Source organism: Centrocercus urophasianus, unplaced genomic scaffold, assembly GCF_019232065.1.
Source record: "Centrocercus urophasianus isolate 14NV4802_14NV808 unplaced genomic scaffold, USGS_Curo_1.0 seq_20, whole genome shotgun sequence".
Classification (NCBI taxonomy): domain Eukaryota; kingdom Metazoa; phylum Chordata; class Aves; order Galliformes; family Phasianidae; genus Centrocercus; species Centrocercus urophasianus.
The window spans coordinates 21675871-21702879 of NW_024884756.1; the positions used below are offsets into that span (position 1 = coordinate 21675871).

Consider the following 27009-nt stretch of genomic DNA (forward strand, 5'->3'; position numbering starts at 1 on the left):
TTTGGGCTGTTAATATTTAACAAGTTGTTACTGTTTAATGTCTTTGGGCAGAGGTGCAAATCCTAGGTACTGCAGATGCCACTTCAGTTTGTAAATACAGTAGTCACTCAAGTGGAGTTCTTAAAAACATCTTTGCTACACTTGTGCTGGCAAGTTGCCAATACCAATTATCAAACATCTGCCTCTCTTTCATGGCAGTCCATTCGTATCACCTAGTCCAGACACTGGCATGACTGTCCACACTGGTGGCTGATTTGACACTGCAGCGTTTCTTCACTATCATGTTGATGTATGCTTTCATGATCTTTATTATCTCACCCACCTAGAGAAGGAACACAATGAGATAAGCACATTTATGACATATTCCCATTGATAAGATCAGGTGTTTTGCAGAAAGTTCTTACTGAGATCATGGTAGTTATATACCAAAAAGACCTGGACAATGAAAGTAAGGATAATGACAGGCATGTCATTGTTTCTTTACAAATAAGTGTTAAAAATTTTTGTGATTTTTCTATTTGGAAAAGCCTCTCTAGGTTACTCTAGCATGTTGTTTAATGTGCAAGCTATAAATGAACAGAGCCATGTCATCTCTGAGATGTATTAAGGATAGGGACAGTTAGAGCCGTGATTCTGCTGGGAGAGAACTGTGACCTTACAGCAGCATCTTTTAATGCTTGACAAGTATGTACTCTGTTTTACGGACCTCTATAAGCTTGAACTCAAAGAAAAGCATGTGTAACTCTTCCAAACATTTATCTTTTTTTTTGTAATTTTGAGAAGTTCCAAACTTATAAACACGAAAGGGAATGAAGTAACTGGTCACCCAAAACTTGAAATTTCATCTGCCCTAGAAGGCCACTCAATCTCCTTCTGTTTCTAAACAGCATCATTCCTTTTTCTGTACATCTCTGTATTCAAGACCAGGTACTATGACACTTTACGTTTAAGCTTCCTTCATCCTTTTCCTTGGCTGTCCTGACCATTCAACAAGAGCTCTCACATATAATCTTGTCTAGTCCTCAGAAATTAGGGCTCTACTGGAGTGCTAGTAAAAGTGCACGCACAACAAATGTTTTCACGTACCTGGGATGTTTCAAAGAACATTTCTCTCTCATCCACTGTAATTTTGAAGGTGTTGGGCTGCGGTGCTCCAAAGAAAACAATGTGCTCGTACTGGAAAGTCTCCAGTGGTTTAGGATCTCCACGTTTGTAGACAGACACATTCTCTGTGCTGACTCCAAGCCAAAGATCATTTGGAAAGCCTCCCTCCTTACACTGCAGAAATGGAAATCTTGCATCAGTACAATGGAGGATTAAATTATCTTTAATACAAGGAATCTATTTCCGGTCGCTGCAGGATATTTCATTTCTCCATCCCGGTAGCAAAAGAAAAGCCTACAGAAGGAAGCATCTGGATACTCCTGCCACAAAGATTTAGAAGTGACATGGCTGTGAGTAAATACTAGTAGAGTAATAAATGACTGTAGTACTTAACACTTCTCATCATATTTAAAACCCATTATTTTACAAATAATTATACTATTTTACAGCAAAAACAGCAAGGGCACACAATCCTTCTAGGCAACCTAAATACAACAGAAAAATGGAGCTGCAGATTCCTACTCTAGCAGGCTAATCCCAGCAGCCGAACTGACCTAGTTTGAGAGGTTTCTGAAGCACTGCTGCAGAGGAGGCTTGCATTTTTTTGCTGTCAAATACAATGTGGCTTCATTTTACTTTCACTCCACTAGCTATTACCTTCTTAAGCCCCCAAAAATTCCCAAAAATGAAACTGGAATTTACTGTCTCCCTCAGTTAAGCAGGATGCACTGGTTTTCTTGACCTCTGCATCACACCTTGTTGGGTATGTGGTACTACAAGCTTACTCTCAGCTTACTAAGACAGAATAGCAACTTCTTGAAGTTCCCTTCTGCTGCTAAGCAATATCATTAGTGATCATTAGTGATTTCATTAGTGATAGGACCAGAGGGAATGGTTTCAAGCTACGGCAGGGGAAATTCAGGCTGGACATCAGGAAGTATTACTTTTCAGAAAGGGTGGTCAGGCACTGGAATGGACTGCCCAGGGAGATGGTGGAGTCACCGACCCTGGGGGTGTTCAAGGAAAGGCTGGATGTTGTGTTGAGGGACATGGTTTAGTGGGAGCTGTTGGGAATAGGTGAACGGTTGGACTGGATGATCTTTTAGGTCTTTTCCAACCTTGGTGATTCTACGATTCTATGATTCTATGATCATACACAGAGCTGTATCCCTTCTCCAGACCGACCCTCTCCTTGGCAGTAAATACATCTCTCACCTCAACGTCAAAGAGGGTTGATCCATAACCTGGCCACTCCTTTACAATGGACATGTATTTCACCATGGCCTGATGCTGAGAGAGTCCCTGCAGCTTGGTCCATTTCTGTGCTATGCTTGCACGAGCGGCTGACAGCTCTTCCTTCACCCACATCTCCATCATTTGCTCTTCTTCTACCTTCTGCTTCTTTACAGAGCCTGTTTTGAAGCCACGTTTCAAGGTCCCTTCAAGGAAGCTGGTCCGTCTCCTCTCCAGAGTATGACTGCTGGTGCCACTGCTCTTTGTGGAGTGCAGTATTTTGGATTTCAGTCTGTTAACTGGGTAGATTCCATCCAGACTCCAGCTTATTTTAGAATAATCTCCATGAAGGTACTGCAGCCGGAGCGCTGCCAGGCGCTGCAGTGTGTCCTCTGGTGCAGGAAAATGACCATCTATGAGGCTTTCATGAGCCTAAAAACAAGCAAAAAGTTCCCCAGACTCGTTAGGAAACAGAAACATTATTCACAGCTGGGTCCATGTACAGACTCCTGTAGCATTTGCCCTAATACAAAGCCAACCCAAGAAGGAAAGACCTTGTTTTTAATACTCCTATTCCCTAGAGAACTTCTCTGTCTCTGCTTGGTAGAGTCCAGACAAAAACTTGAGATAATGAATTCTTCTGTTCAGATCTGCATTCCCACTTCTAAAGCTAAAATAATCCAGTTTTCTGTATACTCCAATGTGCTTCTGCCACCCTTAGAAACCAAGTCTGCTTGCTTACCTGCTCAAACATGAAAGCAAATTCCACTCCATCTTTGGGAACGTTCTCTATATCCAAGAAGCAATACAGTTTAAAATATAGCTGCCATTGCCCCTCCTCCTCTTCTTCCTCAGAGCCTGCAAGTCTGTAAGATAGGAAAGAAAAAAAAAAAAAGAACAAAACAAAAACAGAACTATAACTTGAAACACCAAGTACTAGGACATCCACAATACATCTCATGCTACAGAAGTATCCTTGGATTTCTGAAGAAAGCGTACAGAACTACCTAATGTGCCAGGATAATCTCAGGGCAGCACAGCACACTTCTCTGATGGCATCCATTTTACTCCTCTTAGTTAAATGAAATTTTGATTCAAAAGAGCCCAAAGTTTTTAATTCACATATGCTTGACCAACACATTAGATCAATCAAACAGACTAATTTTCACGTCTTCTAACTAGAGGAGATGAAGCCAATAACTTCAAAGGAAGTGGCACTGAGAGCTACATTGTTGAGATGGTCCCCAAAAACAGCATACATTCGTAAGCAGGGGGCAAACACAGTTACTCCTTGCAGTTCAGAAATGTCATAGGCATCAAAGCAGCCACTGATGGCTATGACCGTACAGTCCCAAATATCTGACAAGCGGTATCTCCATCTCCACTGCTTAACACTTTCATGCTATCATTTCCTTGGACAACGAGCTCACAGATGTATTTGTTTGTGTGGCCCATATTAATCACAAAAATAAAAGTTACTGTGCAAGAAAATCTCATTTTGATGGCGCTTGATTTTATAAGCTGTTTTGAACTGCTGATAGCCCTTGATACTTCTAAATGCATAGGCATTATGTAAGAATTGACTGCCAGGAGGCAATATTCCCCTTTTACAGACAGGGAATGATCAAGACAGCACAGTGACTTAATCAGCCCTTCTCTGAGCTCTTCTAGGAAAGTATTACTCTTTGATAAAGGCACCACTAATTCTGTCCTGCCAAAGTAATGCTTTTTCATCACCAAAACAGATGTGAACGTGGTTTTTACCATAGTGAGAAAGAGCACTTGAACCTTACCAAAAGGGAGTTCACGCCAAAACGAATTCCTGAAACACTGCACCTCCTTTGGATAAAACTACCTGACTGCTTTCTCATTTAACCCAGGGTTATGACCAACTGGAAGGTAAAGCAAAGGTTCTACAGAACATTTTTCTACCTCTCAAACTTGGCCAAGATATCAGCTACAATCACTCGACTCTCAACAGCACGGTCCACCTGCTGATTATGTTCAAAGAGGGCGAACATATTACGACTGTCCTCCATTGCTAAACCTCGGATCAGCTTTTCAACCACCTGCAAAAAAATCAAGAGAGATACAGATTATAGTGTAGGGATTGCACATACTTTCAGAAGCGAGCTTCTCAAGGGGAAAAAGACATATATGTTGTGTTCCTGGCATAATGACTGTGCAAATGGACGGACCACAAACAGCCATGAACATAATGGAGATAGAATATTGAGAGCAGGATGGGGTGATGGAAGCTGGTGTAGCTGGACTTGCGTCATTGGAACTACCAATACACACAGCTCTACTCAGCCCACTTCTGACAGCGGTATACTTAGATACCCGGGCAAGAAAATATAAAATTCTTTTCCTAAACCCTGAGAAACTGGAGATGGATATAGAAAAGGAGTCCCATCAACAGGCTCAGTACCTAGACACAGAGGAGTTCTTAGATCTGGTGGATGCTACGAATGCATTACCTCCCCAGCACTTGTATGAGAATTGATGGTGATTTTACAGGAGCCCCCACCATGGCAGTACACCGTTGTGGTCATTTCTTCACGGGTGAGAAGAGCCTGTATTTCCTCCTGGGAGGGCACAAACTCCCTTGTCTTTGTTCTCTTTAGGGAATCACTGATGAATTGTGCATATCTGTCTATTTCCGAGTCTGGAAAGAGGTCTTTTACCCTAATTGGAAAGAGAAGTAAAATAAGCCATTACACAGCAAAACAGAAAGCAAGAACATTACCAAATAAATTGGACTACTGCAGGTGAAGACATCAATGTTAAACACAACTGCAGGAAGATGAGCCCAGTTAATCCCTGGAATTATGAAACCTGCTCCCACTGGTTACTGCAGTCACTTCAGTGGGATTTCTCAGGAGCATACGAAAAAAGCAGATTGAACTTCAAAGTGTACAGTACTAGCTGAAGACACGAGAATTGAGTAGGTAAATGTACACAACTGAAATGAAGAAATACAGAACGGAATACAACTTTTTTCATACTTAATTGTTTTTTGACTTTTTTTAGGCATAACATTATGTGCAAATCCAGTGATAAAAACACACAGTGGCAATCTCGAGTATTGCTCAGCATCACTTAGAATAAGGCCTTGAACGTCCAAGAGTTTCAACTATTTGTGTATTTGCACAAATTTCAACTCACTCTTTCCTAGATTGGAAGGAATCAAATAGACTTTATGGGCCTCTCTCATCATTTATCCCTGTATGGACTGCTTTGAAAAGCTGCATTGGATGCTGAACATAAATTGGGAAGAAGTGTAAACAATTTATTTCACAAAAATTGGAGGATAAAGCAGATTAAAAATAAATATTGTAAGCATGATGTGCTCAGTTAGGCAAAAAATGAAAAACACTGCAAATCCAGTTTACTGTATCTGCAACTCCAGAATGCTCATTTTGCTTGTGGGTACTGCAGAATACCTCCTTCAGTGAATATGAATGTGTTCCTCACCTTTCTGCAGGTTCACTTCACCACAGGAAGAGGGTGAGAGACATAGCTACAGCAGACAGTGCAAGATAAGTAGAGAGAAAGGGAACAAAGCAAATGAAAAGGACTTTCACCTTCTCAGGTGGAACTTGAGGTAGCGAAGGATCCCTCTGCTGGGCAGAAAAGTGCAGCTCATACAGGCCATCAGCTGCCAATGGTGCAGGTTCCCAGTGCTGTTGGGATGCGGCATGTGATTCGTTTGTTTGATGAGCTGACAATACACTTCATCACGAAGGGGCTTCAGATCATGGCAGGTCTGAAGAATGCCTTGGATAATTGGTATGGGGTCAGACACTGTCTCAATCTCCTGAAGGGAGTTAAAGATCTTCACTGCTTCATCCTGTAAGCTGCTGTAACCCTTTTCTTGTTGCACTAGGGAGCAATCACAAAGGCGGCAAGAGATGAGCACCTCTTCCTACTGGCACAGGAATGGGATGAGCAACAGTATGGTCTGTGATGGAAGAGCAACCTGAGGAGCAGCATTGGCTCATCTACTGAACTTACAATTCATTAACACACCTACTTCGTGCATGCAAATGCAGTTTTATGTAGTATTTGCCAATATTTAACTTGTCACAACTGCAAATTCATTTCTGAATATCCCATACAGAAAAGAATAATTCTTTTAAAGGAAATTAATGTTGAAATCTAATTCATTTCAAGGAAAAAAAACTAATACAAAACAAGTGATAAAGTGATCACAAGTGCCAATCTATTCTTAGACATTACACTTCTTTCTTTGTTTCTGTGCTTTTAATATGTCATTTAATTGGATCCCTGTATCCCAAACGGCAGTGAGTAGTTCTCCTCTTTCACTTTCTCCATGACATTCCTCCAGCCTTTTTTTTTTTCCTGTTGCTGAAGAGTCCTTCTCCATTAATCTCTTTGTTGGAAGCAAATCTTTCTGTGCCTTCGATAATCTTTGAACTTTTTTTTTTACTTCTATATCTTTGTAACTGAAGGCCAAAATGCATTCTGTATTCAACATGCATGTGCACGACACATCAATATAGCAGCATAAAGCTTTTTTCTTTTTTCCTTTTCTAAGCATTCAAACCCTAGCATTAGCTGTTTGTTTCCCTGCTCAACATAAGAGCTGACATTTTCATAAAGCTATGTGAATTGGTGCTCGTTTCCCTAAGCAGAACAAGATCAGACAGACCCAACGCTGCTTTGAGTCAGACTGTTCTTCCCCAAATGCGTTGCTTTACATACCTAGATTGAAATCAATTTCTGGAAATTCAGTCATTCTGCATTAAAAATTCTTCTGTATGTCACCTATACATCAGCAACTTTCAGTTCTAGCATGCCAGACTGAAATCATCATCAAACATTGCCATCTCAGTGCTCATCTCCTTTTCTACTTCAATTATGAATGTCAAACACTACCAGTGCTTGCGCTGAAATCCTCTGATGACCACTCTCTTTTAGAGAACTGCATTTATTCCTATTTTTTAGTCATTTAAATATGGAATTAACTGATTGAAGATTTCTTATAATCTTGAAGCAATTACACTTGTTTAAAAGACTTGCTGAAATATGCCCTGGGAATCTGCCCACTAGGTTACACCACAACAGAGGATAACCTGTAACCAGTAAGCCTTGGCAACTCTTTCAAAGAGCTCTCAGACATTTTTGAGGTATAACTTGCTTCTACAAAGCCCTTATCACCTCGTTCCCTACTGCTGCTCTTTATTACAGACTCTCTGTTGATTCTTGAAGTCAGACTTCCTGATTTGAAATTCTCCAGATCTCTCCTGAAGACCTTTTACAAGAGAGGCATTAATTATCTATATGTCATTCCTTTGATAAATGCCATTCCTCTGGTGTCAGGGCAATTTTAAGATATTGCTTGTTGCTATTAATAATTCACCTACTGCCCTCCCAAGTTCCCTTACATATGTGACCAGTTGGTCTCAGCAGCTTGTTCTACTCTTTCTATTGATTTGCTCCACAACCTCTACTAATAACACTTCAATTGCCATCCTTTGACATATCTCTCAAAGGAAGAGTTTCCTAACAAAAATAAAATTCCCACCCTCTTCCCCCTCATAAGGCCTCTATATGCTGATAAACACATGCAAAAAGTTATCATACTCATGCTATATGACTCAGTGCCATTGTCACACTTTGGCTACCTGAAGGCCTATCAGTCTAGCTATTTTCTGTTCCTGAAGCATTTGAAGATTCATTTGCAGTCTGTATCAGTTTCTCTACAAATACTATCCCATTGCCAGATGCATGCTGTAATCCTGTTCTAGGACTTACTCTGGAAACATGTGCAATTCAAGAAGGCAGGCTGTACATCTATATCAGCTACCTTTCTCTATTTACTGTCAGAATTATTCCTCAGTCACAACACTGCAGATGCAGAACACATTATGGGAAGAGAAAGGCACTACTCCCTCCCTCTGAACCCTGCGAGATGCATTGCTCCAAATGAACTTCACCTGCCACCTCCTTCACGGAGGCAGCTAATAAACCATTTTTATTGTGCTCAGGCTCCTCAATGATCCTCAAAATAAGAGGAGATTGTCACACAGTTAAAATACTCACAGTTGACGCTAACATCTCCATATGGTAATGGGAGCAAAGGGGAGTGCAAAGGGTGCTGGGTGTACCGCAAGATTGGGTTCCTCCTGTATGTCTGCTCCACTACTTCAAGGTTAGTGCTGTTTTCCTGGAAGACAAAATAAGTCCTCAAGTAGCTGTAGTTGTTCCCATGACATCTTTCTACATTTAGGGTCAAATTAACTTCCTTTATTCACCTTTCAGAAGTTTCACAGAGGGACTATGTGATGAAAGCATAACACACATCTAAAATGAGTCTGTAAGTTATTTCTGAAAATAAAACATAAAAATAGCCGTACTGGATCATACCAAAGGTCAGCAAGCATAGGGTCTTGACTCCAAATGTAGGTTGTGGTTCATGCCTACTGTAATCACATATGGAACATATTGCAAGATTCCATCCTGGTACATCTTTCCAACAGTAAGCAGTTGATGGAAGTTCTGTCCACAGATCCATCATGTTCACTATCTAATAATGATCCTGCCCTCCCTGAATTTGTCTGGTGATGTACATGTGTCTACAAGCATACATATGGTGTTCAAAATACAGGCCAGTCACTATCATACACACTGGTATGACACTCTTCTGTATTTTGCCTTATATGATTTCCTTAACACTATCCAACGTTCCGTTTAACCTTTAATGCTGAGCTGAGACTCTCCACGATGAACAGCATGGCTTACCATCTATTTGTATCTTTTTTTAGAGCTCACCACAATGTGTATGTTTTTTTCTGACTTTGAATTTATCAGCTCTGAAATTCAACTGTTCTTTTACCCCACATACACATGTCAAAAGACACTTAGTAACTCCTCACAACCAGCTTTAGTTTTGACTGCTGCAATTTAGTATTGCTAGAAGCTTCATCAGCTCACTATTCAATTCTCAAGATCACTTATGAATGCATAGTGGCACAGCAACTAGCACACAAACAGTTGGAAATCCTCTCTCCAACACGAAATCCAACTATTTATGCAAACCTTTGCAGCTTAACCTTTAATTAATATTTTGTCCACGAGAGGACCTTTCACCTGTCTCATTACAGCTTAACTTCTCAAGCACTTTTGCAAAAAGATTTATCAAAGCCTTTTGGAAATTAAACTTTATGACCAGAATCACCACCATCCAAATGCTTGCTCATCCCCTGAAAGACCTGTAGGAGATATGCCAAGTATGGCTTTTTGGTATTTCCCCAGGTCCCCCTTGAATCTTTTTTTTAAAGCTTGGTTATATTAGCTGACTTCCACTTCTTCAATCCTAGGATCACACAGCCTAGGGTTTCACAATACAGATAGTGTGCCAGTTTATATATATATATGCATATACATATACATATACATATATATATATCTTAGATTTGATTATTTAGGCAAACAATCATTTTGTTTTCTTTTATGTTTTGTTATCCTAAGACTGCAATCCCATTCTTAGCCACACAGGAATCAGCATGATGATACCTACCCTAATGTCACGAATGAGTTGCTGTGTAGGTGTTTCAATGGGAACTTTGCTGTCAATGACGCCCTGAATGGCAGAGGCCCAGCGCATAGCTTCATTCAGCAGCTTTGTGTACAGCCTGTACGAGTGCTTTCGCCCATGAACAATGATGTTCCAATAGCCTGTAGAGATACAAAGAAGCTAGAAGCTGAAGCTTGTGTCCATTTCATCTTCCCTTTTTGTCTGGAACACCTGTTTGAGGAAAACCTTTGCTGCTTTGATAGTGAAGTACGGTGCCTGTTTAAAATGGACTGGGCAGACAATATCGTTCCCAGTTCCCAAAATAGGCTTAGCAGAAGGATGGTCCCAACAAAGCTTGCCAAGATACCAGTATCACAGTGTAACATACATACTTCCCCACCAACCAGGCAGCTCACATTCACTGTTTGGATTTCAGCTACACTCAGAATCACTCAAAAAAAAAACAAAAAACCAAAACCAGTCAACACACATCACTCAAGTGTAGACATACCCCTGTCATCTTTTGCTTCTAGCAAGCTGAGTGATGCAGCAAAAAAACCTCAGGTGTATACCATTTCTGTTATTTAAGAGAATCACATTGATCCCTGTTATGTACAATGTTAATGGTATTTATCTTTGAGCTTTAAGAACTAAGGTCTATGTAGAAAAAAATTAGAGAAATAATGACACTACTTAGTGATAAAACATCTGTGCTGTGCATATCTATCAGGTGTGAGGGAATTACCATCACTTGCACTCTGTTCTCTGGCCCTTTGCAAGTCTCCAATGGTTTGTGTGAGATGATGTCTGCAATCACAGAGCCTCAAATAGCCTCAAGACTGCATCTCATCATGACACACATTACATTCTTGCATCCTCCCCTCTTCAGGCAACTCCAGACCTGGAACATCTGCTGAGCACTGCTTCCCTCTTCTTACCTGTGTCTTTAAAGACCCTCTCATCGGGCTGCACTACAGAGCAGAGGCTATTGAGCACAAGTGTGCCAAGCTTGGCAGCTGTGCGTTCAGATGACTTGTAGTAATCAAGGGCAGTGTTTGTCAGCACAAACCAGCGTTTCTTCATCTTCAGAGAGGACACCTTGTTGCTGCTCTGAACCTCTTTATGAAGCCAGCCTAGGACAGGAACACAGACAGATCAATGATTGCTTTTCACCCCAACAGCAAGCCTGACTCTTGCCTAGTGGCTCTCTTCGCTCTGGAATCAGAATGCAAACTCCCCGCAAAAAGCTCCTACTACCAGCCTTTCTTTACTGGCTATAGTAGCATCCTGCACAGTAACTCTAAAAAAAAACCCAAAAACAGATAGATTTCCATTGATCTGATGAACCCTTCAGCCCAGTGTATTTTCTTCTCAGCAATCCGTGACAGTTTGCTCCCACCATCAGGACATCTTCTGTCTGGGATAGTTCCCTCACAAGTCATGACCATGGAAATAAATCATTTACAAGTCATCATGAGATCACTGCCTCCATCTCCAGCCATGCTCTAACTAGAGATAGTTTATCTTTTGTTCAGCCTTACAGCATTACTCTGTGTCCACCAGAATCAGGTTGGTTTGTTTAGCTGAGTACAGCAGCAATCTCACAAAGTTCTCTCTCCCTCCCTCCGTCTCAACATAACAGGTGTCAGAAGGAACAGAGCTTTCTGAGAACAAAAGCTGCACTGTCATATCATAGTCAGTCTAAGCCAGCTGCTCCAAAGCAGCCATATCCCTCCTATTCCCTGTTGTCATTTGCTGGACAATGTGTTGAAATAGGCTATGGAACTAACACCAGAAAAATAAACGTACAAATAAATACTTTTTCCACTTTCAGTTTTCTGAACTCACTGAAGCGAATTCAGAGTAGATCCCATGCCAGCAGAGCACAGAAAGCAACCAGCAACAAGCAGAAAGGCAGGGGGAGCAGCAAAACACTGCTGCTAAATACTGCTAAGCACTTGGATTAACTACAGTCAAACCTCTTGCTCAGATCACAAACAGATGAGTTTCACATATCATAATTGCATGCATTTCCTTTTACCTCTCACGAGGAATTCTTGGCCATCGACCTTAGATTCGCCTTTCGGTTTCTGCAGCAGGGAGATCCAGTGATGCATCTCCTCAGGGGTATCACTGTTGCAATGAATCACTCGATTTGCTGTGATGATCACGAAAGAGTTTGGTCTGCAAGAAAAGATAAGCAATAAGTATCAGCCATGGCCATACAAATATCTCTAGTCATGGCACACTCAAAGCCACGTCCTCCAGTGTTCCGCAAATAACGCAGAAAGTCTTTGGATACAAACTACAGGGAAGTGAAAAGAAAAAAAAACAACAATCAAAAGCATCTCCTATGCAGCTGGTCTGCAAACTGATGAATGCAGAGACTTGTCAGGTAGAATTGAACATCTTTTAGAATTGAAGCAGCAAATAAAAATAAGCTGCATAAAACCACAAAAAATAAGCATGTTCCTCAGAATGTGTTTAACATATTCAAACACTGATGCTCCAGAAGAGCGTACCTCAGCAGATCCACGAAGAAATTCTGATTGCTCACCTTACTATCTGTGCTCTAATTTTTTCTTTTCAGTAGGATGCAGATTAACTACAAGGAGTCTCGGCTAAACACTAGCAAAAAGCTTTTGATTAAAAGAAATCTTAGTTTGCTACCAAGATACACATTGTCTAAACTAGTAGCCACAAAGTTCCTGCAATCTGTGTGAGAAAGCAAACAATAACACCAAAACCAGAGCAGAGAGGTAAATGGCTTAATAGCTAACGTTTTACTTCAGTGCTGCAGCGAGAAGCTGGGCTCTGGCTGAACTGTTAACACTAGAGGAAATAATTAAAAGCTAATGCAAAGTGATACAAAATGACATTAAGATTATGCTATTCCCACTTTTTGGGTGGGAGAGTGCTGAAACTTTCACTCAAAAGACAGTAATGTACTTGTGACCTTCATGCCTGAAAAGTAGGATAGTGTGGAAGAACTCCAAGGGTTTCAGCTGAGCTTATTTGTGAGACAAACCCATACAAGTTTAAACAAATACAAATCACAAACAAAATACGGGCCTACCTACAAAAATATGTGAGGGAGTTTCCAATCTAAGAGGTGGTCAGGTTGTGGTACCTACCTGTCAGGGTTGTCTGAGGCACAGACGGAGTCAATAAGCCCAACATCCAGGGTTCCCTGTACAGTGAAAGAGACAGGCAACAGGAACTACTCACATCTTAAATTACAGGCATTATTCTTGGTGAATAACATTGGACCTGAAAACATTCTTATGAATTTCAATAGCCTGAGTAGAAATGAATATACGAGAGTGAGTCATCTTTGCTCCATAACAGCATGAGAAGGCGTGCAAGGACTCCAGAGGGCTGGAGGTAAGAGTTGGACATTTCCAGACAGCACTATGAAGGTCTGAAATAACCTCTGCCTCCACATCTCAAAGCCAGTAAGACACATTGTTCTTCTCGACTCTTTATCTTCTGTCTTGAAAACCATGACAAAAAGCATATTCCCATAGTCCCACCCAAAAACATTTCATTTCCAAGAGGTGAACCAAAGAGGAGAGGCACCTGTGATCGAGTTGATACCCACTGCAACCACCCTGCTCCTCACTGTTACCCTCTGTTCTACCAGCTTTGTGCAGTTTTCTTATACTGCTCATAAACTACAGCACTGCCACGTGCTGGAAAAACACACACAAAATAGTTAAACACAGACAGCTCTGGATGTGCCCACGGACTGGTTGCACAGTAACTCACCACAGCATTCTTTGGGTTGGCCTGTTCATCTTGCATTTCCCTCAGCTGCTGCGCTGTAGCACTGTGTACTCGGCTCAGGACATTAAACCAACCGCTGGCAGTCAAAACAGAGGCAAAGTTAGGATTGGGGTAGGGAAACTAGGTCTAGAATATTATCAAAGAACCTGGAAAGCTGCGAGCAGGAACACTGCTTCATTCACAATTTCCTACAGAGTATGCTGCACAACATCTCTTGGGCTGATCATACCGTACCTTAATGCCTTCCTTCCTTCCCATTTATCCGTGAAAATTCTGTGCTTGTTCTCCAACCCACTGACAGCTGCTCCCACAAAATCTAGTTTTCTACTTGCTATTCAAGGAACTGCTATTCAAGCAGGCAGCAGCCTCGCCAGGGAGCACATGGCAGCAGAATGAGAAGAGTGTACAGCCAGTGTAAAGATAGGGTCACTTGGGATCTTCAGGGACTCAAGTACTACAGACTTCTGGAGCCTTCTTAACTACTCTCTGATCTGCTCATAAAGTTGCAAGTCATATGGCTCTCTATTAATCACGAGGTTTTTATAAGCTTGTTTGGAGTGAAGCTATTTGTCTGTGAAAGGGCTTCTTATTACAGACATATCTGGAGTCTGAATCTCTGCTGCAGAACAATCAGATTCTTATCTGCAGCTTCCAGTGAGATTGGCAAATATCTACACTTCGTGGAGGGTTCTCAAACTGGATACTCTATGACATCTGCTGATCTGTTCTTTTCAAGTGTTGGTGTCCTCTCCCTCAGGACAGAGACTGCCGCAACACAGAGACTGCATTTGAGTGTCACTTGTTCTGGCAATTCTGTAATGACATTCTGTAATCTCAGGGCACGGTTATTGCAGTAGTGGAGGTTCTGAGTTAAGAAATTATCGTCTCTCCAGCTATTACCCCTTGAGTTTGCTTGTTTCTCATTTGTATGGATGCTCTTCAGTGTACTTCTGTTCATTTATTTGTGTCCAAACACTTTACCCCTCCCCCTGCACCCAAACAAAATAACATCAAACTCAAATAAGACACAGAGTCAGATGAAAATAGATAAGGGAAACAGTTACGCTAGCCAGGCTGATGGTGCAAAAGCCTTGCTAAAAGTGGAAGAAGGGTGTGGAAGACATAAGGAGCCAGGCTTAGTAACCTCTTAACTTGGCTTTCTATAGCCCAAACAGGTTGTCCAACCTGCCCTCAAACAACTGTTTCCCACTGCCTGGTCTGGCCGCCAAGAAGGAAGGATGTGAGTCATTTGTTTGCTTTGCACTGGGAAGATTTTATCAGATGACACTACAGACTCTGATAAGCCGCAGCATTTTCTCTGTCTCCTGGATAAAACCCAGCTGCTCTCGCAATCATTTACAGGCAACATGAATAGACTTTTTGTTTGATTCAAGATTCCATTTAATAAATAAATCAGTCATTAGGGGTTCCAGTTTATGTTAAGGTTTTGTGTGTCCCCTGAAGTAACCCTTGAAAACAGCATGCTCATAGCCACATGCAGACGGTGACAATCCTGTGAGGCTGAACCACCACCTCAGTAGCTGCAACAGGGAGCTTCCAGAGTAGGGGTGGCACTTCCCAGTAGATGACTCTTAGGACTTCACCTCTTTTTTTCTGCTGGGATTGCATTTCCCAGGCTGCCCCATGAGCAGCTAGGTCAGATCTGAGCCAAACGAACAAGCCCAACAAAATGACCCTTATACCTGGCATCCTCAGGTGACTCTGCCACGATGTGATAAACCCTGTCTTCCGTCACAATGTCCAAAGCATTCTCTTTTTCATGAATGTCCACAATCTCCCTGGAACACAGCAAATTGCAAGAGCCACATACTGAAAATCTTTTACAGTAATAAACTGTTTCAGTTATGTTCACATTACGACTTTTGGGATCCCCTTAAATTGATTTGTACGCTAATTACTATAAAAGTGAAACTTAAGGAGTTAAATAAATTTTCTTCAAGCCACCAACAGAATAGATAACAGGGAGGTCAGTATAGATCACTGTTTACAAAGTGGGATGTGTCACTCTTGTTGGTACTTTATAAGACCACATAAAGCTAAAAGATGACTAGCCTCTCCTTTCTGACAGCAGGAGCTGAGGAACTGGCTACTGTGGTAAAAAGAGCATTGAAGGCTCAGGAAAAGGCATAGTGTATGCTGCCAAATACAAATCCTGCTGTGAGTCTCATACCATCTCTGTGAAATGCCTGAGAAGCCAAGAAGCAGATGGAGACAGGTAGGGTAGGTTGCATGGGGTATGTACTTAATTAGCTCCTCCTGGTCTGGATTCATCCTTGGTTTTTAAAGAGCTTCTGCCAGGTTATGAAACACAAGACTGGGAAAGAGACTAACAAATCATTCCAGACTCCCTACAGAGTAAAACTAGAAGACCTAATTGTCTTTTCCTTCCCTTATGTTTCTGATTCTTCAGTCCCTGTGGGAGTTTTTTACAGTGATGAAATGGCAGCACTGGACACTTCACTAGCTATCAATTTAGACAGCAAATACTAGGAATCAAAAGGACCGATTCCTCACTCACTTTGCCCTTCTGATATCAATTGTCCCCTTCAGCTTTTCCTCGCTATCATTCTCAAAGTACATCAGCTTGGATTCCCGAAGCACAAACCAGCGACGTTTCCAGTTGCGTCGTGAAAGTGTTGACATGCCTCCCCCTTTTTTATAGAGCCAGCCTGACTTCAGTGCCTCCTGCTTGGTGCGGAACCACATGAAGGCCTCATTCTTCAGAACACACCAGCGCCGTCTCCATGGGTTCATGAGACCTCCTGCAAAGCAAGGGAACAAGATCTCATCTGATGTGCAATAATGGCCATTTCTCCGCTCAGTTCCTGCATCACAAGCACTTACGTGCCACTGCAGTTCCAATTGCAACAAAGGAGCTGAGGGAGAGAATGAAGAGTATGCTGAAATTTGGACAGAGGGAATACAGAACTTGTGAAATATACATGAAATACATGCACTACCCAAGTAATTTCATACGGTCTTCAGTCCTGTAGTTCAGAATGAGTCACACTCAGTGCGCACCCATCAGAGCCAAAGATATTCAGCCCAATCCTTGACACACACCTTCTAGCTCTCTATATTACTTGCAAAGAAAGATAATGACTGTGAATGAAAAATAAAAAGAGAGGAAAGCAGGTTTCCTAATCCAGTCCTTTATAGTTTTGGCAGAAGCAGCTTACCCTTCATGTAGAGATAGCTGTGAAAATAGGGTGGTCCCGAGCCATTGAAGATGGTGACACGTCCATTACAAAACTCTTCATCTGTATCTATGTAAACATCCACTTCCTCTTCACTGTCCAAAAACTAAAAGGAGAAGAAGAATCCATTCCACTTGGGTCCTCCCAGTCACAGGAGGACTGGAGCAAAGCAACAAGACTGCAGAATCACATGATCAGAAGGTGCAAAACACATACTCTCTTTACAAAAAAGAACATAGTAAAACTAACGCTTGACAGCTTACCCATTAATGCCTTAAGCAAGAGTCTCCAAAGAACATGGAATTTTCATACCAGAAAGGGAGAGTCATTCAGCAGTGGACACAGAAAACTTCTGTTACCCGTAGGAGCAAACCTTCCTATTTCATGGCATAGCCCACAGTCCAAAATCTAATTTAATGGGATTAAGAGAGAATTTTTCATTTTGGAAGATTTTTCTGGCAGACAGGTCAGCATGCTGAACAAGACAGAGCACTGCTCTATTCCTGGCAAGGAAATGCCTTGCTATGGAGTTTATTTAAGAAGAAAAAAAAAAAGAAGAAAAAAAAAAAAGTACATTCCAGAGTAACTGAATCCTGAAGAACAAAGATTGAAATTACTGAAATAATAACACAGTGTTTACTTGTCCTTGTTCTCCAACTTACTGCCCTCAGCCATAAGAAAGTACCTCACATGTGGAATCCAAATTGTGCTTTTCCTTGCCTTAAATACAACTTCCTATGATGAGCTGCATTAATTTAACAGGAATGAAAACAGCTCTTTAGTCCTTTTTCCTTCACCAAACGTACGCTGCTTCTTTTTACTTTCCATTTCTGACCCCTCTCTGCAGTCCCTTTGCTCTCCTCTTTGTCTCATTCATTTTCCACATACTCATTTTTCCTCTGTTCCTATTAAGCTTCAAAAAGCAGGTACTTATGGATCAGCAGCTGCTGATGGGACCCCGAGCCAGCTGCAATTACTTCTCCCTGTGGCTCGTGCCATGACACAGTGCAACTGGATTTTTCACAGGTCTTCCTCATTGAGGAGCACGACAAAATCCTCCAATCCTATTTAAATTTTAAAAAGAATGGTAGAAACCAGGCAAGGCCGTGATAAGCACTGTGACAGGATGATTCATAGCTTGAAAGATTACTTGACAGTGATCTGTGAGTACCTGCCCACGGAGAAGGTACCTTTATTCAAGCAGATCACATCATAACAAATTCAGCTGGCTGGCAGCTGACATTAGAGAAATGCAAGCAGGAAAAAAACATGTAATTTTTCAAGAGAAGTCAAAATCTGCCACTGCAAAAGAAAAACAAAAGGAAGTAAACTGAATGTCTTAAGTAATTTTCTAAAAGATATTTGTCATTCAAGTCCCTGCTTCCAGAGACATTACATTTGAAGGATTTTTATGGCTGATACTGGCTTTCACTCCTGAACTCTTTACAGTCATTTGTGGGCTCATCTGACATCCTGGTTTATTGTGGGTTTGCTGTGACACCCTTAAGCAGCTGTAGCCTGGGGGCACTCAGAAAGCCCATCTTTAAGCTGAGATGCTTCAAGTGCAAGGCGAACAGCCCAGCTTTAGGAATAGAAAGCTTCCATGACCTGTGTGTGCATTGAGACCCATGCTGATCTGCACAGTAATTCCTTCTGTCCTTACAACAGCTCAGTTTGTGCATACCAGCTGAAAATAACCTCTTGATTCTGAACACTAACAGAACTCCTTTAAGTGATGGGAACAAACCAAGCCCCAGCCTTCCCCATTTGCTCTTGTGACTGCCCACCAGCAGCTCAAACTAATCCTGTGACATCTCTGCGGCAGGACACAAACCTCCAAGATATTAATTGCCTGCTTTTAACCTTATGCTGATATCTGGTGATGGAAGCAATCTAAACTAGCCTAGGTATGCATGTCCTAGCTTGTGTACCATTGGCACTGGACAGACACAAGCCTGCTGGCCTTCAGCCTCTCTCTATCTCTGTCTCTTTCCATTTTTTTTCCCCAAACTGATTGCTGATGTAAGAGAGTTACATATTAGCAAGTATATCTATATCTACAGCAAGCAGGCACCAGTAAGCAAGCAAGGATGTTATAAATATCAACAAAGTCACACGCTAATGCCCAGAAAAATGAATGGAAGGAGATCCTTACCGAGTCCAGGCTGCCCCGGTTGGAGTCCAGGCTGGTGCCGTGGGAGTGCCTCAGACTTTCTTCACCGTTCAGAGGCTCAGCTGAGGCACTGCCTGCGTCCCCACAGCCATCCAACTCATCATGGTCATAGTCAGACTCCACATCTTGAGGGGAATTGTAAATTGGCTCTCCCACCTCTCCACTGTTACTTCTCAGCATATCTGAGATAGTGCTGTAACTGCTTTCTGCTGGGTCAGAGAGGGCACTCTGCTCCTTGGGGCTACTGGTTCTTTCCATGGGTTGTGCTGGAGCAGGGGCAGCCTCTCCCACTTCCCTTTGGAGATGCGAAAGTCTTGCACCCACATCTTCCTCCAGGCAGTTATCGCTGTTCTTCATGCCCTGCTGAGTAACAACCACCAAACTGGAAGTTGGCCGTACTTCATCATCAGCATGAAAACCCTCATCCACCTCTTCTTCAGCCAGTGGTGCGACAAGGCTGCAGTCAACGTTGAGCGTCCCCTCACTAGACAGAGAGCGCTCCAAGTTCTGCACACTTTCATCCAGATTGCCAAAATCTAGCAGCTCCAAGAACTCCTGGGCAACCCTAGATGCCTCCTTCTCCAGCCTCTGGATCTCCTCCTCCCGCTGCCGATTGATTTCATTCCTGGTGTTTTCACAGATGATAGACATGTGATCCTCTTTCTGTTGCTGCAACTTCTCAATTTCCTTCTCCAGCCTTAAGATCTCCTCCATCTGACGTCTCTCTTCCTCCTGCAGTGGAATATCTACTTCCTCGGTCTTTACTGTTTCCACCTTAAAGAATTTACAATAGCATTAAAGCAGCTTCTTTAACCTACATGCATTCCTTGCCAGGATCTTTCATTTCTCCCATCTCCTCTGCTTGCCTCGTACTTCCCATATGTAAAAGGATGACACGAGGCATCCTCTCCTTTTCTGTCTGGCACCTGCAAACATCCATGATGTAAAAGCTAAAAGGCAGAACTACTGATCTTCAGGTACCTCCTTTCAACTAGCAGCCCACCTCCTTTCTGTAGCTCACTGCGATCAGTGAATTTTTAGAAGAGCCTCTCTGTCAGCTGCTAAAGTTACTGCCCTCTAATATTTTAGTAGAAGAATCCTCTCTTTTTAAGCTATCACTGTCTCATACATACATACATGTAAATAGGAGAAAGTAACTATATACAAATATACACAAGCATAATAGGTTGAAGAATTGAACATTTTCCAAATACATCATGAAAAGATTTAGAGATTTTGCTGTTTACTTGGTTTGGGGTCTCACCATCAGGATTTGGGGCTGGGGCTATTTGCAATGAAGGAGGACTTGTGCCCTCTCCAACCCCACCCAAACTCTACTCTCATTTTCTTGGGACTCTGGAATCTCTGGGTGCCTGATGAGGACTCAGTCATCTTTTATTCTCCACACTGAAATAACTGAGGAAATTTCTAGCAAGTATACAATAACTGGAAGGGAGAAAATACTGGTAGCTTTCACCAAGGTTTAGCAATAAAATGAAGCCACTCTCTTCAGCTGAGGTTATTGAAAACAGACACACAGAAATAAATAAATAAATAAATAAATAAATAAATAAATAGATAAAATTAAAAAAGGTTTGAATATAGGAAGACAGCAACACAGACCATGCATTGCCCTATTAAGCCACAGTCCATATTTTCCTTATGACTGCTCTGTTGCTTGTTCTCTACTTGACTCTTACTTGTGGACAAATTGACTTTTATACTCTAATCCATTATCTCTCCTGAGAAGAGTTAGCCTGAATCTCAGGAACAAATGCTTTGGGAAGAGGAATAAGAAGATACACAGCTGTTTTCACACACCTCAGGGTAGGTGGTCTGCTCTTTGATGTATCAAGTACCAACAATTAGATCAGTTACCAGGGGTTTATTTTAGCCACAGTAGCAGCCGTCTGCACTCTTACTTTGGCTGTTACAGGCAACAGTCCAGAAAAGCAGATTGTGTCACAGCAGAGCACAGCACAAGGTCATGTAACAAGCTCAAGCAGTAGAGATAAAAAGGGATGCTGCATGTTCAACAGTGAAATTTTCAAATAGGAACTATGCAAGCAAGTACACAAGCCTAGAAAAAAAGAACCAACACACCTTGTAACCTCTGTGCACCTCTGCCAAAGCTAAGCACCTGCAGGTTTTGAGTGAACAAAGTCCACTCTGTAAGCAGTGCTGCCACAATAAAGACATGAGCTCCAGGCAAAGCCCAGGCAACGAAGGACCCTTCACAGACACTCAGAGAAGCCACATCTAAAGAATAACTGCTAAACTTACCGGAGCCACCTGGAGCAGAGCATTCAGCTGTTCCTTTTCTCTGACGAAGAAAAAAAAGCAACACAAGACATGACAGTCAGACAGCTTCATTTCTCCTGGGGAAGGCTTTTAGAATCACATGGATACATCATCCCTCCATGGATAAGGGTTAAAAGTAAAGTACTCATTGTAAGACCCATTTAACAGCTTTTACAATTTAGTATAAATCCAGTTGTCTGTGGTTGACGTGACCTTCACGGATACAACAGATCGTGCCGCACAGTTAACGTGCAGATCAATCAGGAAATTGGATTAGTTGAAACATGGAAGAAGGACACTGGAAACAGTGACAGATCAGTTAGATTCATGATAAACGTCAGCTGAATCCTCTGAACATCACGGGACATACTACACGGCCATGGATATTAAACGATGTTTTGCAAGCGTAATTGATAGATTTCAGGAAACTCTGCTTTCAAACAAAACAGAATCACTGCAACCCCAGCACTGAACTTGTGTTTTGTTCTGTGTGTACTATAGTAAATCCAGAAGAAAACTACTAAACGTTTGCATTTGGTTAAGCAGCTAAGCTGGGGAGCTGCTGTTCTGAAGATCTGCGCGCCAGCTCCCAGAACTTCTCAGCAGCAAGCAAAACCTAGCTCACTAGTAAAGGCTGTAAGACAGTTTGTTAGTAAACATGAGGCAGAGGAAAAAGCTATCCCACGCTGCTGTGTCTCCATCCAGATCAAAAAAGCAAAAGCTCTCCCCACGATCAGATTTTCCACAGGCAGTTGAACCAGCAGCACAACCAATGCTGGGGTCATGTGAATGGAGTAGGGATGGGATGTGGCCAGAGGCAGACTGCCCGCCAGCAACCCCATGCAGCTACATTCACACTGGCAGTGGTCGCCTGCAAATCTGTAACCCAGGCTCATGCAGAACTGAAGGGCAACAATATTTATTTCCCAGGCCCTACAGTTTTTCCCAGCCAAATTCTACATTGCAGCTGCAAGTCACAAGAGCTCCCGCCCTTGCAGTGTCTCACACACAAATAAGCTAGGAAATGTTTACAGACAAAAGCTGACATAAGTGGGATGCAGATGACTCCAACGTTACTGAAAATCTCTAGGAGTAGTCAGGAATTAAACAATTGCCTGGAATGATGTGAGGGTGCAAGAAGCAGCACCATTACAAAACAAGTTTTGTACAAGTGGGAAACAAGTGGGAAATACCACCTACAGTCTACACAGCCATTTCTTCAGCTGCCCCTGGCACATTTTTGGAGCTCTACTATTTCTTGCTATTTTCCATCTATCTCCAGGTGATCCTTGCTCTTCCTGAACTATGACAGCTGAAATTAGGGACAGCACTTGCACCAAATCCTTACTTGGGCCGTACAGAACAGAGCAATCACCCCACACCTTACAGTCCTGCATGTTGACAATTCTATCTACAAATGTAACAAAGCTACTCCTATTTCCTCTTCCAACTTCTTTTGAAAACATTGTAGTAAGACCATATTCAGCACACCTCCTGGAAGAATCCCATTCAATATGTGTCGCTTAACAAATAACTACTATTGTTTACTAATTAAAATGCAATAATACAACACAGGTAAAATACAAACCCTGCTCTTTTATCACCTACTAAACCACCTTCCTTATGGTGTCTTCTGAGTGCTGTTACAGTATCAAAGCCCTTACTGAAGTCAAGATACGCACTACTCTCTGGGGCTTTTCCCTATCTGTAAGACAAATTATTACAGAACAAAACAGATAACTTTAATGCTGTTTGCTCTTATGTGCCTACCCTGGCTCTTACCTCCTGTATCAAGCACTTAGAACTATTTCTTTCATTATTCATTTCAGTATATTCCTGAAATTGAGGTTAAGCTGACTGCTGATTCTCCTGGTTCTTCCTCTTCTCCATGCTAAAAAAGAAGTCATTACATTTAAAATTTCCCAGTTTTAAGGAAACTCCAAAGCAGGAGAAAAAGAGGAGCTACTGATTCAAACTGCCTCAGCCAGTATTTCTCAAAGTTTCCAAGTATTATTTCTACAAAGAAGTTACCTAGACTTGATGATCTGATTTATATAAGCATTCTCTAAACTCTTCTTTCCCTGTTAATTGCACATCTGTGCTAATTGTACAGCAGCCGAGCCCTTTGGGAAGACAAATAAAGATAGAATCAAGTGCTTTCCCTTCTAAACATTCTAATTTGTTCTTCCTGTTGAACATCAGACCAAATTGTACCTTGTCTTCCTTTTACTAACAGCGCATGCACAATAAGCATGAATATCACCTTTCAGTTCAGTTTTATCTCAGTTTGCATCCTGATCTTTCTGATTCTCTCTTTGCATGCATATTCTGCTTGATTTGTGCTTTTTTGGTTGGTGGTTGTCGTTTTTTTTGTTTGTTTGTTTGTTTGTTTGTTTTGTGTGCTTAGCCAAATTTGCCAGTTTGGCCAGATTGGCCAATTTGCAATTTGTGAACTTCCACCTCATGGAAGTTCAGGATTTCCCCACTTTGTCCCCTAGTACCTTTCTCAGCTACTCATTGAATGAAGCTGTTTGAGACCAAGTAGGAAGTGAAAACAAAGCAAGAAGCTTTCCTGATTCCTAGGAACACTGCCATTTCTTTGTAATTATGCAGGCTCAACATGTCTTTCATGGGCTGAAAACTAGAAGGCAAGAGCAGAAATACAGAGGAAATAATACGCCTAAGAAATCCTTTCGTCTAAAACCAGGTAGGGAGCAGCTCTGTGCAGCAGGACTTCAAACCTGAGAGCACATCTGTGACATTTGATCCCTATAAACCAGGTACTCCCATTCCGAACTTGTACAGTTTTGTGTTGTGATGAGGCTGCTGTTGAAAACTGACACAATGATAAAACGGAGCTGTGAGTGATGTTCAACAAATTCCTTGACCAAACTGTTCATTGCTGGCATCACTGACTCCATGCTTTGTCCCAGCAGAAACATCACTCAGCTGCCACCCATGAAATGTTAAGTAATACCTTCTCCTTCTGCCATGCTTCTGACCTTGGAGTTTCATGGTGCTTGTCACAGACTGCCACGATCCAACCCCAAACCAAGTATATAACAAAACTCCATAGTAAGAAACAAAATCAACTATTCATAAAATGCTCAAAATCATACAGGATTTACTTTTTCAAATGCATCTAAACATTGTGTAACGGAAGCATTACACTTCTTAAAATATGAGATTGTCAGGAGACACCCTGTTTGGATAGATGTAGGTAACCAAGGAGTGAATAGGAAAGATTGCATGAAGTACAAGATTCTCAACAGGTATACTATACTGCCCCTGCTCAGACAGCGTCTTTTTGTCATATCAGCTTTTCCTTTCTCCTCCTGACACATCTGTATCCTTGTAGAGAGGTTCACAGCAGCAGGAATAGGGTGAGCATTTCTGTTCCCACCCTTTTTACAGTAAGGATTGTGAGGCACTGGCACAGGTTGCCCAGAGAGGCGGTGGGTGCCCCATCCCTGGAGATACTCCAGGTCAGTTGGAGAGGCTCTGAGCAAATGATGGAGCTGAAAGTGCCCTTGTTCATCGCAGGGAGTTGAACCAGATGGCCTTCAAGGGTTCCTTCCAACCCAAACAATGATATGATTCTATGATTCTAAGTGTAAGAGCAGTACAGGTGTGCTGCCCATCTCATACCCTGACCAAGCTTCTTGGACACACCAAGACCCACAGACTCTGGTACTCTCTCACATGGCTATTCCCTTCAGGCTTTGGAAGAATGCATAAAGTTTCCTCTACTGCTGTGAAGGTAAAGAGAAAATTAGGCACCTCTGCCTGATCAGCAAACCCTATTGCCCCAGACCCACTGCTGCACCTCAGCAGCTCCAGTACTAGGGAACGACGAGCATGAGAAACCATTTGTACCTTTCCTTCACCTCTTCCTCCTCCCGCTTCTTCCTACGCTCCTCCTCTTCTTGCCATTGTCTTTCCTCTTCCTCTCTTCTGATCTGTTCTTCCTTCTCTCGCCTCCTCCTCTCCTCTGCTTCCTGCTGTCGCCGGAGCTCCTGCTGCCGCAGGTGTTGGTAGAGGCTGCGAGCCAGGTGGCCACGCCAGTGCTTCTGCAGGACGATGGCAGAAGCCTTCAGGCGCAGCAGGCTCTTCTTCCAGAAGTACGCTCGGTAGTTCTTTTGGATTGTAACAACACTGGCTTGCACCTTCTGGTACTTCTTCCTAAAACAGAACCAGACACTTAATGCGACATGAAGCAATGCTCCATGTCTCTTATGCCCTACAGTATGACTGATCTTATCATATCTGTGGAAAAATGAACTTGGAACAGCATTGCTCAGTAATGAAGCAAGTTGTTCCTCAATTGCTTTTGCCCACAGCTTGTGTTTTCCTTACTGTTCTAGTCCTGCACTCAACAGTGGTGGGCTTCTATGGGCACCTAGTTGTGCCTTCCAAGGAGCTAGGTCCATGGTAGGACCCAAAATAAAAGAATCATTACTCTGTTTTTGTATTTGAGTGATGCCTCTGCATTACTGACTGCTTTTATCAAAGACCTGAAAAAGACAGCTCCTGGTAGAAGTTTGTACACAATGTGCAACCCAGGCAAATAGGGTTACCAATACACAGGAATCCAGAAACATTTGTAAGCTAGATCCAAGCAAACATTCAAAAGTCCAAAAGATCCAACCATAAGGTTAAGAACAAAGGAATCAAAGGCCTAGCACACCTGATATGAGACTATGTTAAGAAGAAGCAAGTCATAAAAGGATTTGGGGGTCACACAGATTGTCAGCTGGATGCTAACTCCCAACACAATGCTCTAGAAAAATTAGACTGGGATTTGTATGCTTGTAGGCAGAAATACTACGTCGAAGGGAACAGCGCTGCTGCTTTTATCCTGTGTTCAGTGTTAGCAGCTCTGTTTCAAGAACAACAGTGATTTCTGACACAGCAGGACTGAACCCAGAAATCCTGGCTTACTGAGAGATTTCAGGAGCTTGCTCCATTACATTAGGAAACCGAAGGCTAGAGAATGGTTTAATCCCAGCAAAGCATCCACAGCAGGACCACATTTGGGCAGAATTTCTATTTATTTGACAAGGAACTAACAAGATTTAACTGATTTAACTGACCTGAAACCAAAGTCTATTCAGGCTAGAAATAAGCCGCCATGGTTTTTTAAAGCATATGAAGATATTCAGACACTTTCATACCTTGCTGAGGGAAATGATCATTGGTAATATTTAAATCATAATCCCCTTAATTCCAAACTGGAACTCCCAGAGGGAAAACATGTTGCATGGAAGCTCTGGTCAGCATGACACAGTAATCCTGTATCGTCTTAGCAGTCCTCGAAAGCATACTAGAAATAGCACAGTATTCCTACATATCCTTCTCACAGACCTTCTGCAACCCCCTGAGGGGAAGGCACACCTCAGAATCCCCTTCCTGGCAATCAAACCTTCTTCAAACGGCAACAGAGACCCATGTTGTCAGCTTGCCACCTCCCTGCACATCAGACATATCAAGAAAATCAAGGGAGGGATGCTAATGGAAGCAGTGCCCAGAGGTCACACATTTTCCACAAATATCAAGTCAAAGGGAGGAAGCACAGAGAACAGCAAGAGGAAAGGGAAGAGGGAATGAGAGTTGGGAAGTTGCAGATGGATTGTTCCTGGGCTGCAGCCCTT

At 42.2% G+C, this 27009-nt stretch overlaps 1 protein-coding gene across 1 annotated transcript in view; it reads right to left on the reverse strand.

Annotated features, from left to right (window-relative positions):
- Window positions 1-27009, reverse strand: part of LOC122162189 (unconventional myosin-X-like) — a 66145-nt gene continuing 39136 nt past the window's right edge. Inside the window, exons 23-41 of the mRNA XM_042822324.1 lie at window positions 25235-25540; window positions 21341-21380; window positions 19040-19831; window positions 16867-16990; window positions 16206-16449; window positions 15370-15465; window positions 13649-13742; window positions 13015-13070; window positions 11922-12064; window positions 10819-11013; window positions 9884-10041; window positions 8407-8530; window positions 5925-6222; window positions 4818-5025; window positions 4270-4406; window positions 3080-3203; window positions 2320-2769; window positions 1087-1278; window positions 1-322 (exon numbers count right to left, since the gene is read on the reverse strand). Of these exons, the coding sequence (XP_042678258.1) occupies window positions 209-322; window positions 1087-1278; window positions 2320-2769; window positions 3080-3203; window positions 4270-4406; window positions 4818-5025; window positions 5925-6222; window positions 8407-8530; window positions 9884-10041; window positions 10819-11013; window positions 11922-12064; window positions 13015-13070; window positions 13649-13742; window positions 15370-15465; window positions 16206-16449; window positions 16867-16990; window positions 19040-19831; window positions 21341-21380; window positions 25235-25540 (3895 nt within the window). The 3' untranslated portion in view covers window positions 1-208. The remainder of the gene's footprint in view (window positions 323-1086; window positions 1279-2319; window positions 2770-3079; window positions 3204-4269; window positions 4407-4817; window positions 5026-5924; window positions 6223-8406; window positions 8531-9883; window positions 10042-10818; window positions 11014-11921; window positions 12065-13014; window positions 13071-13648; window positions 13743-15369; window positions 15466-16205; window positions 16450-16866; window positions 16991-19039; window positions 19832-21340; window positions 21381-25234; window positions 25541-27009) is intronic.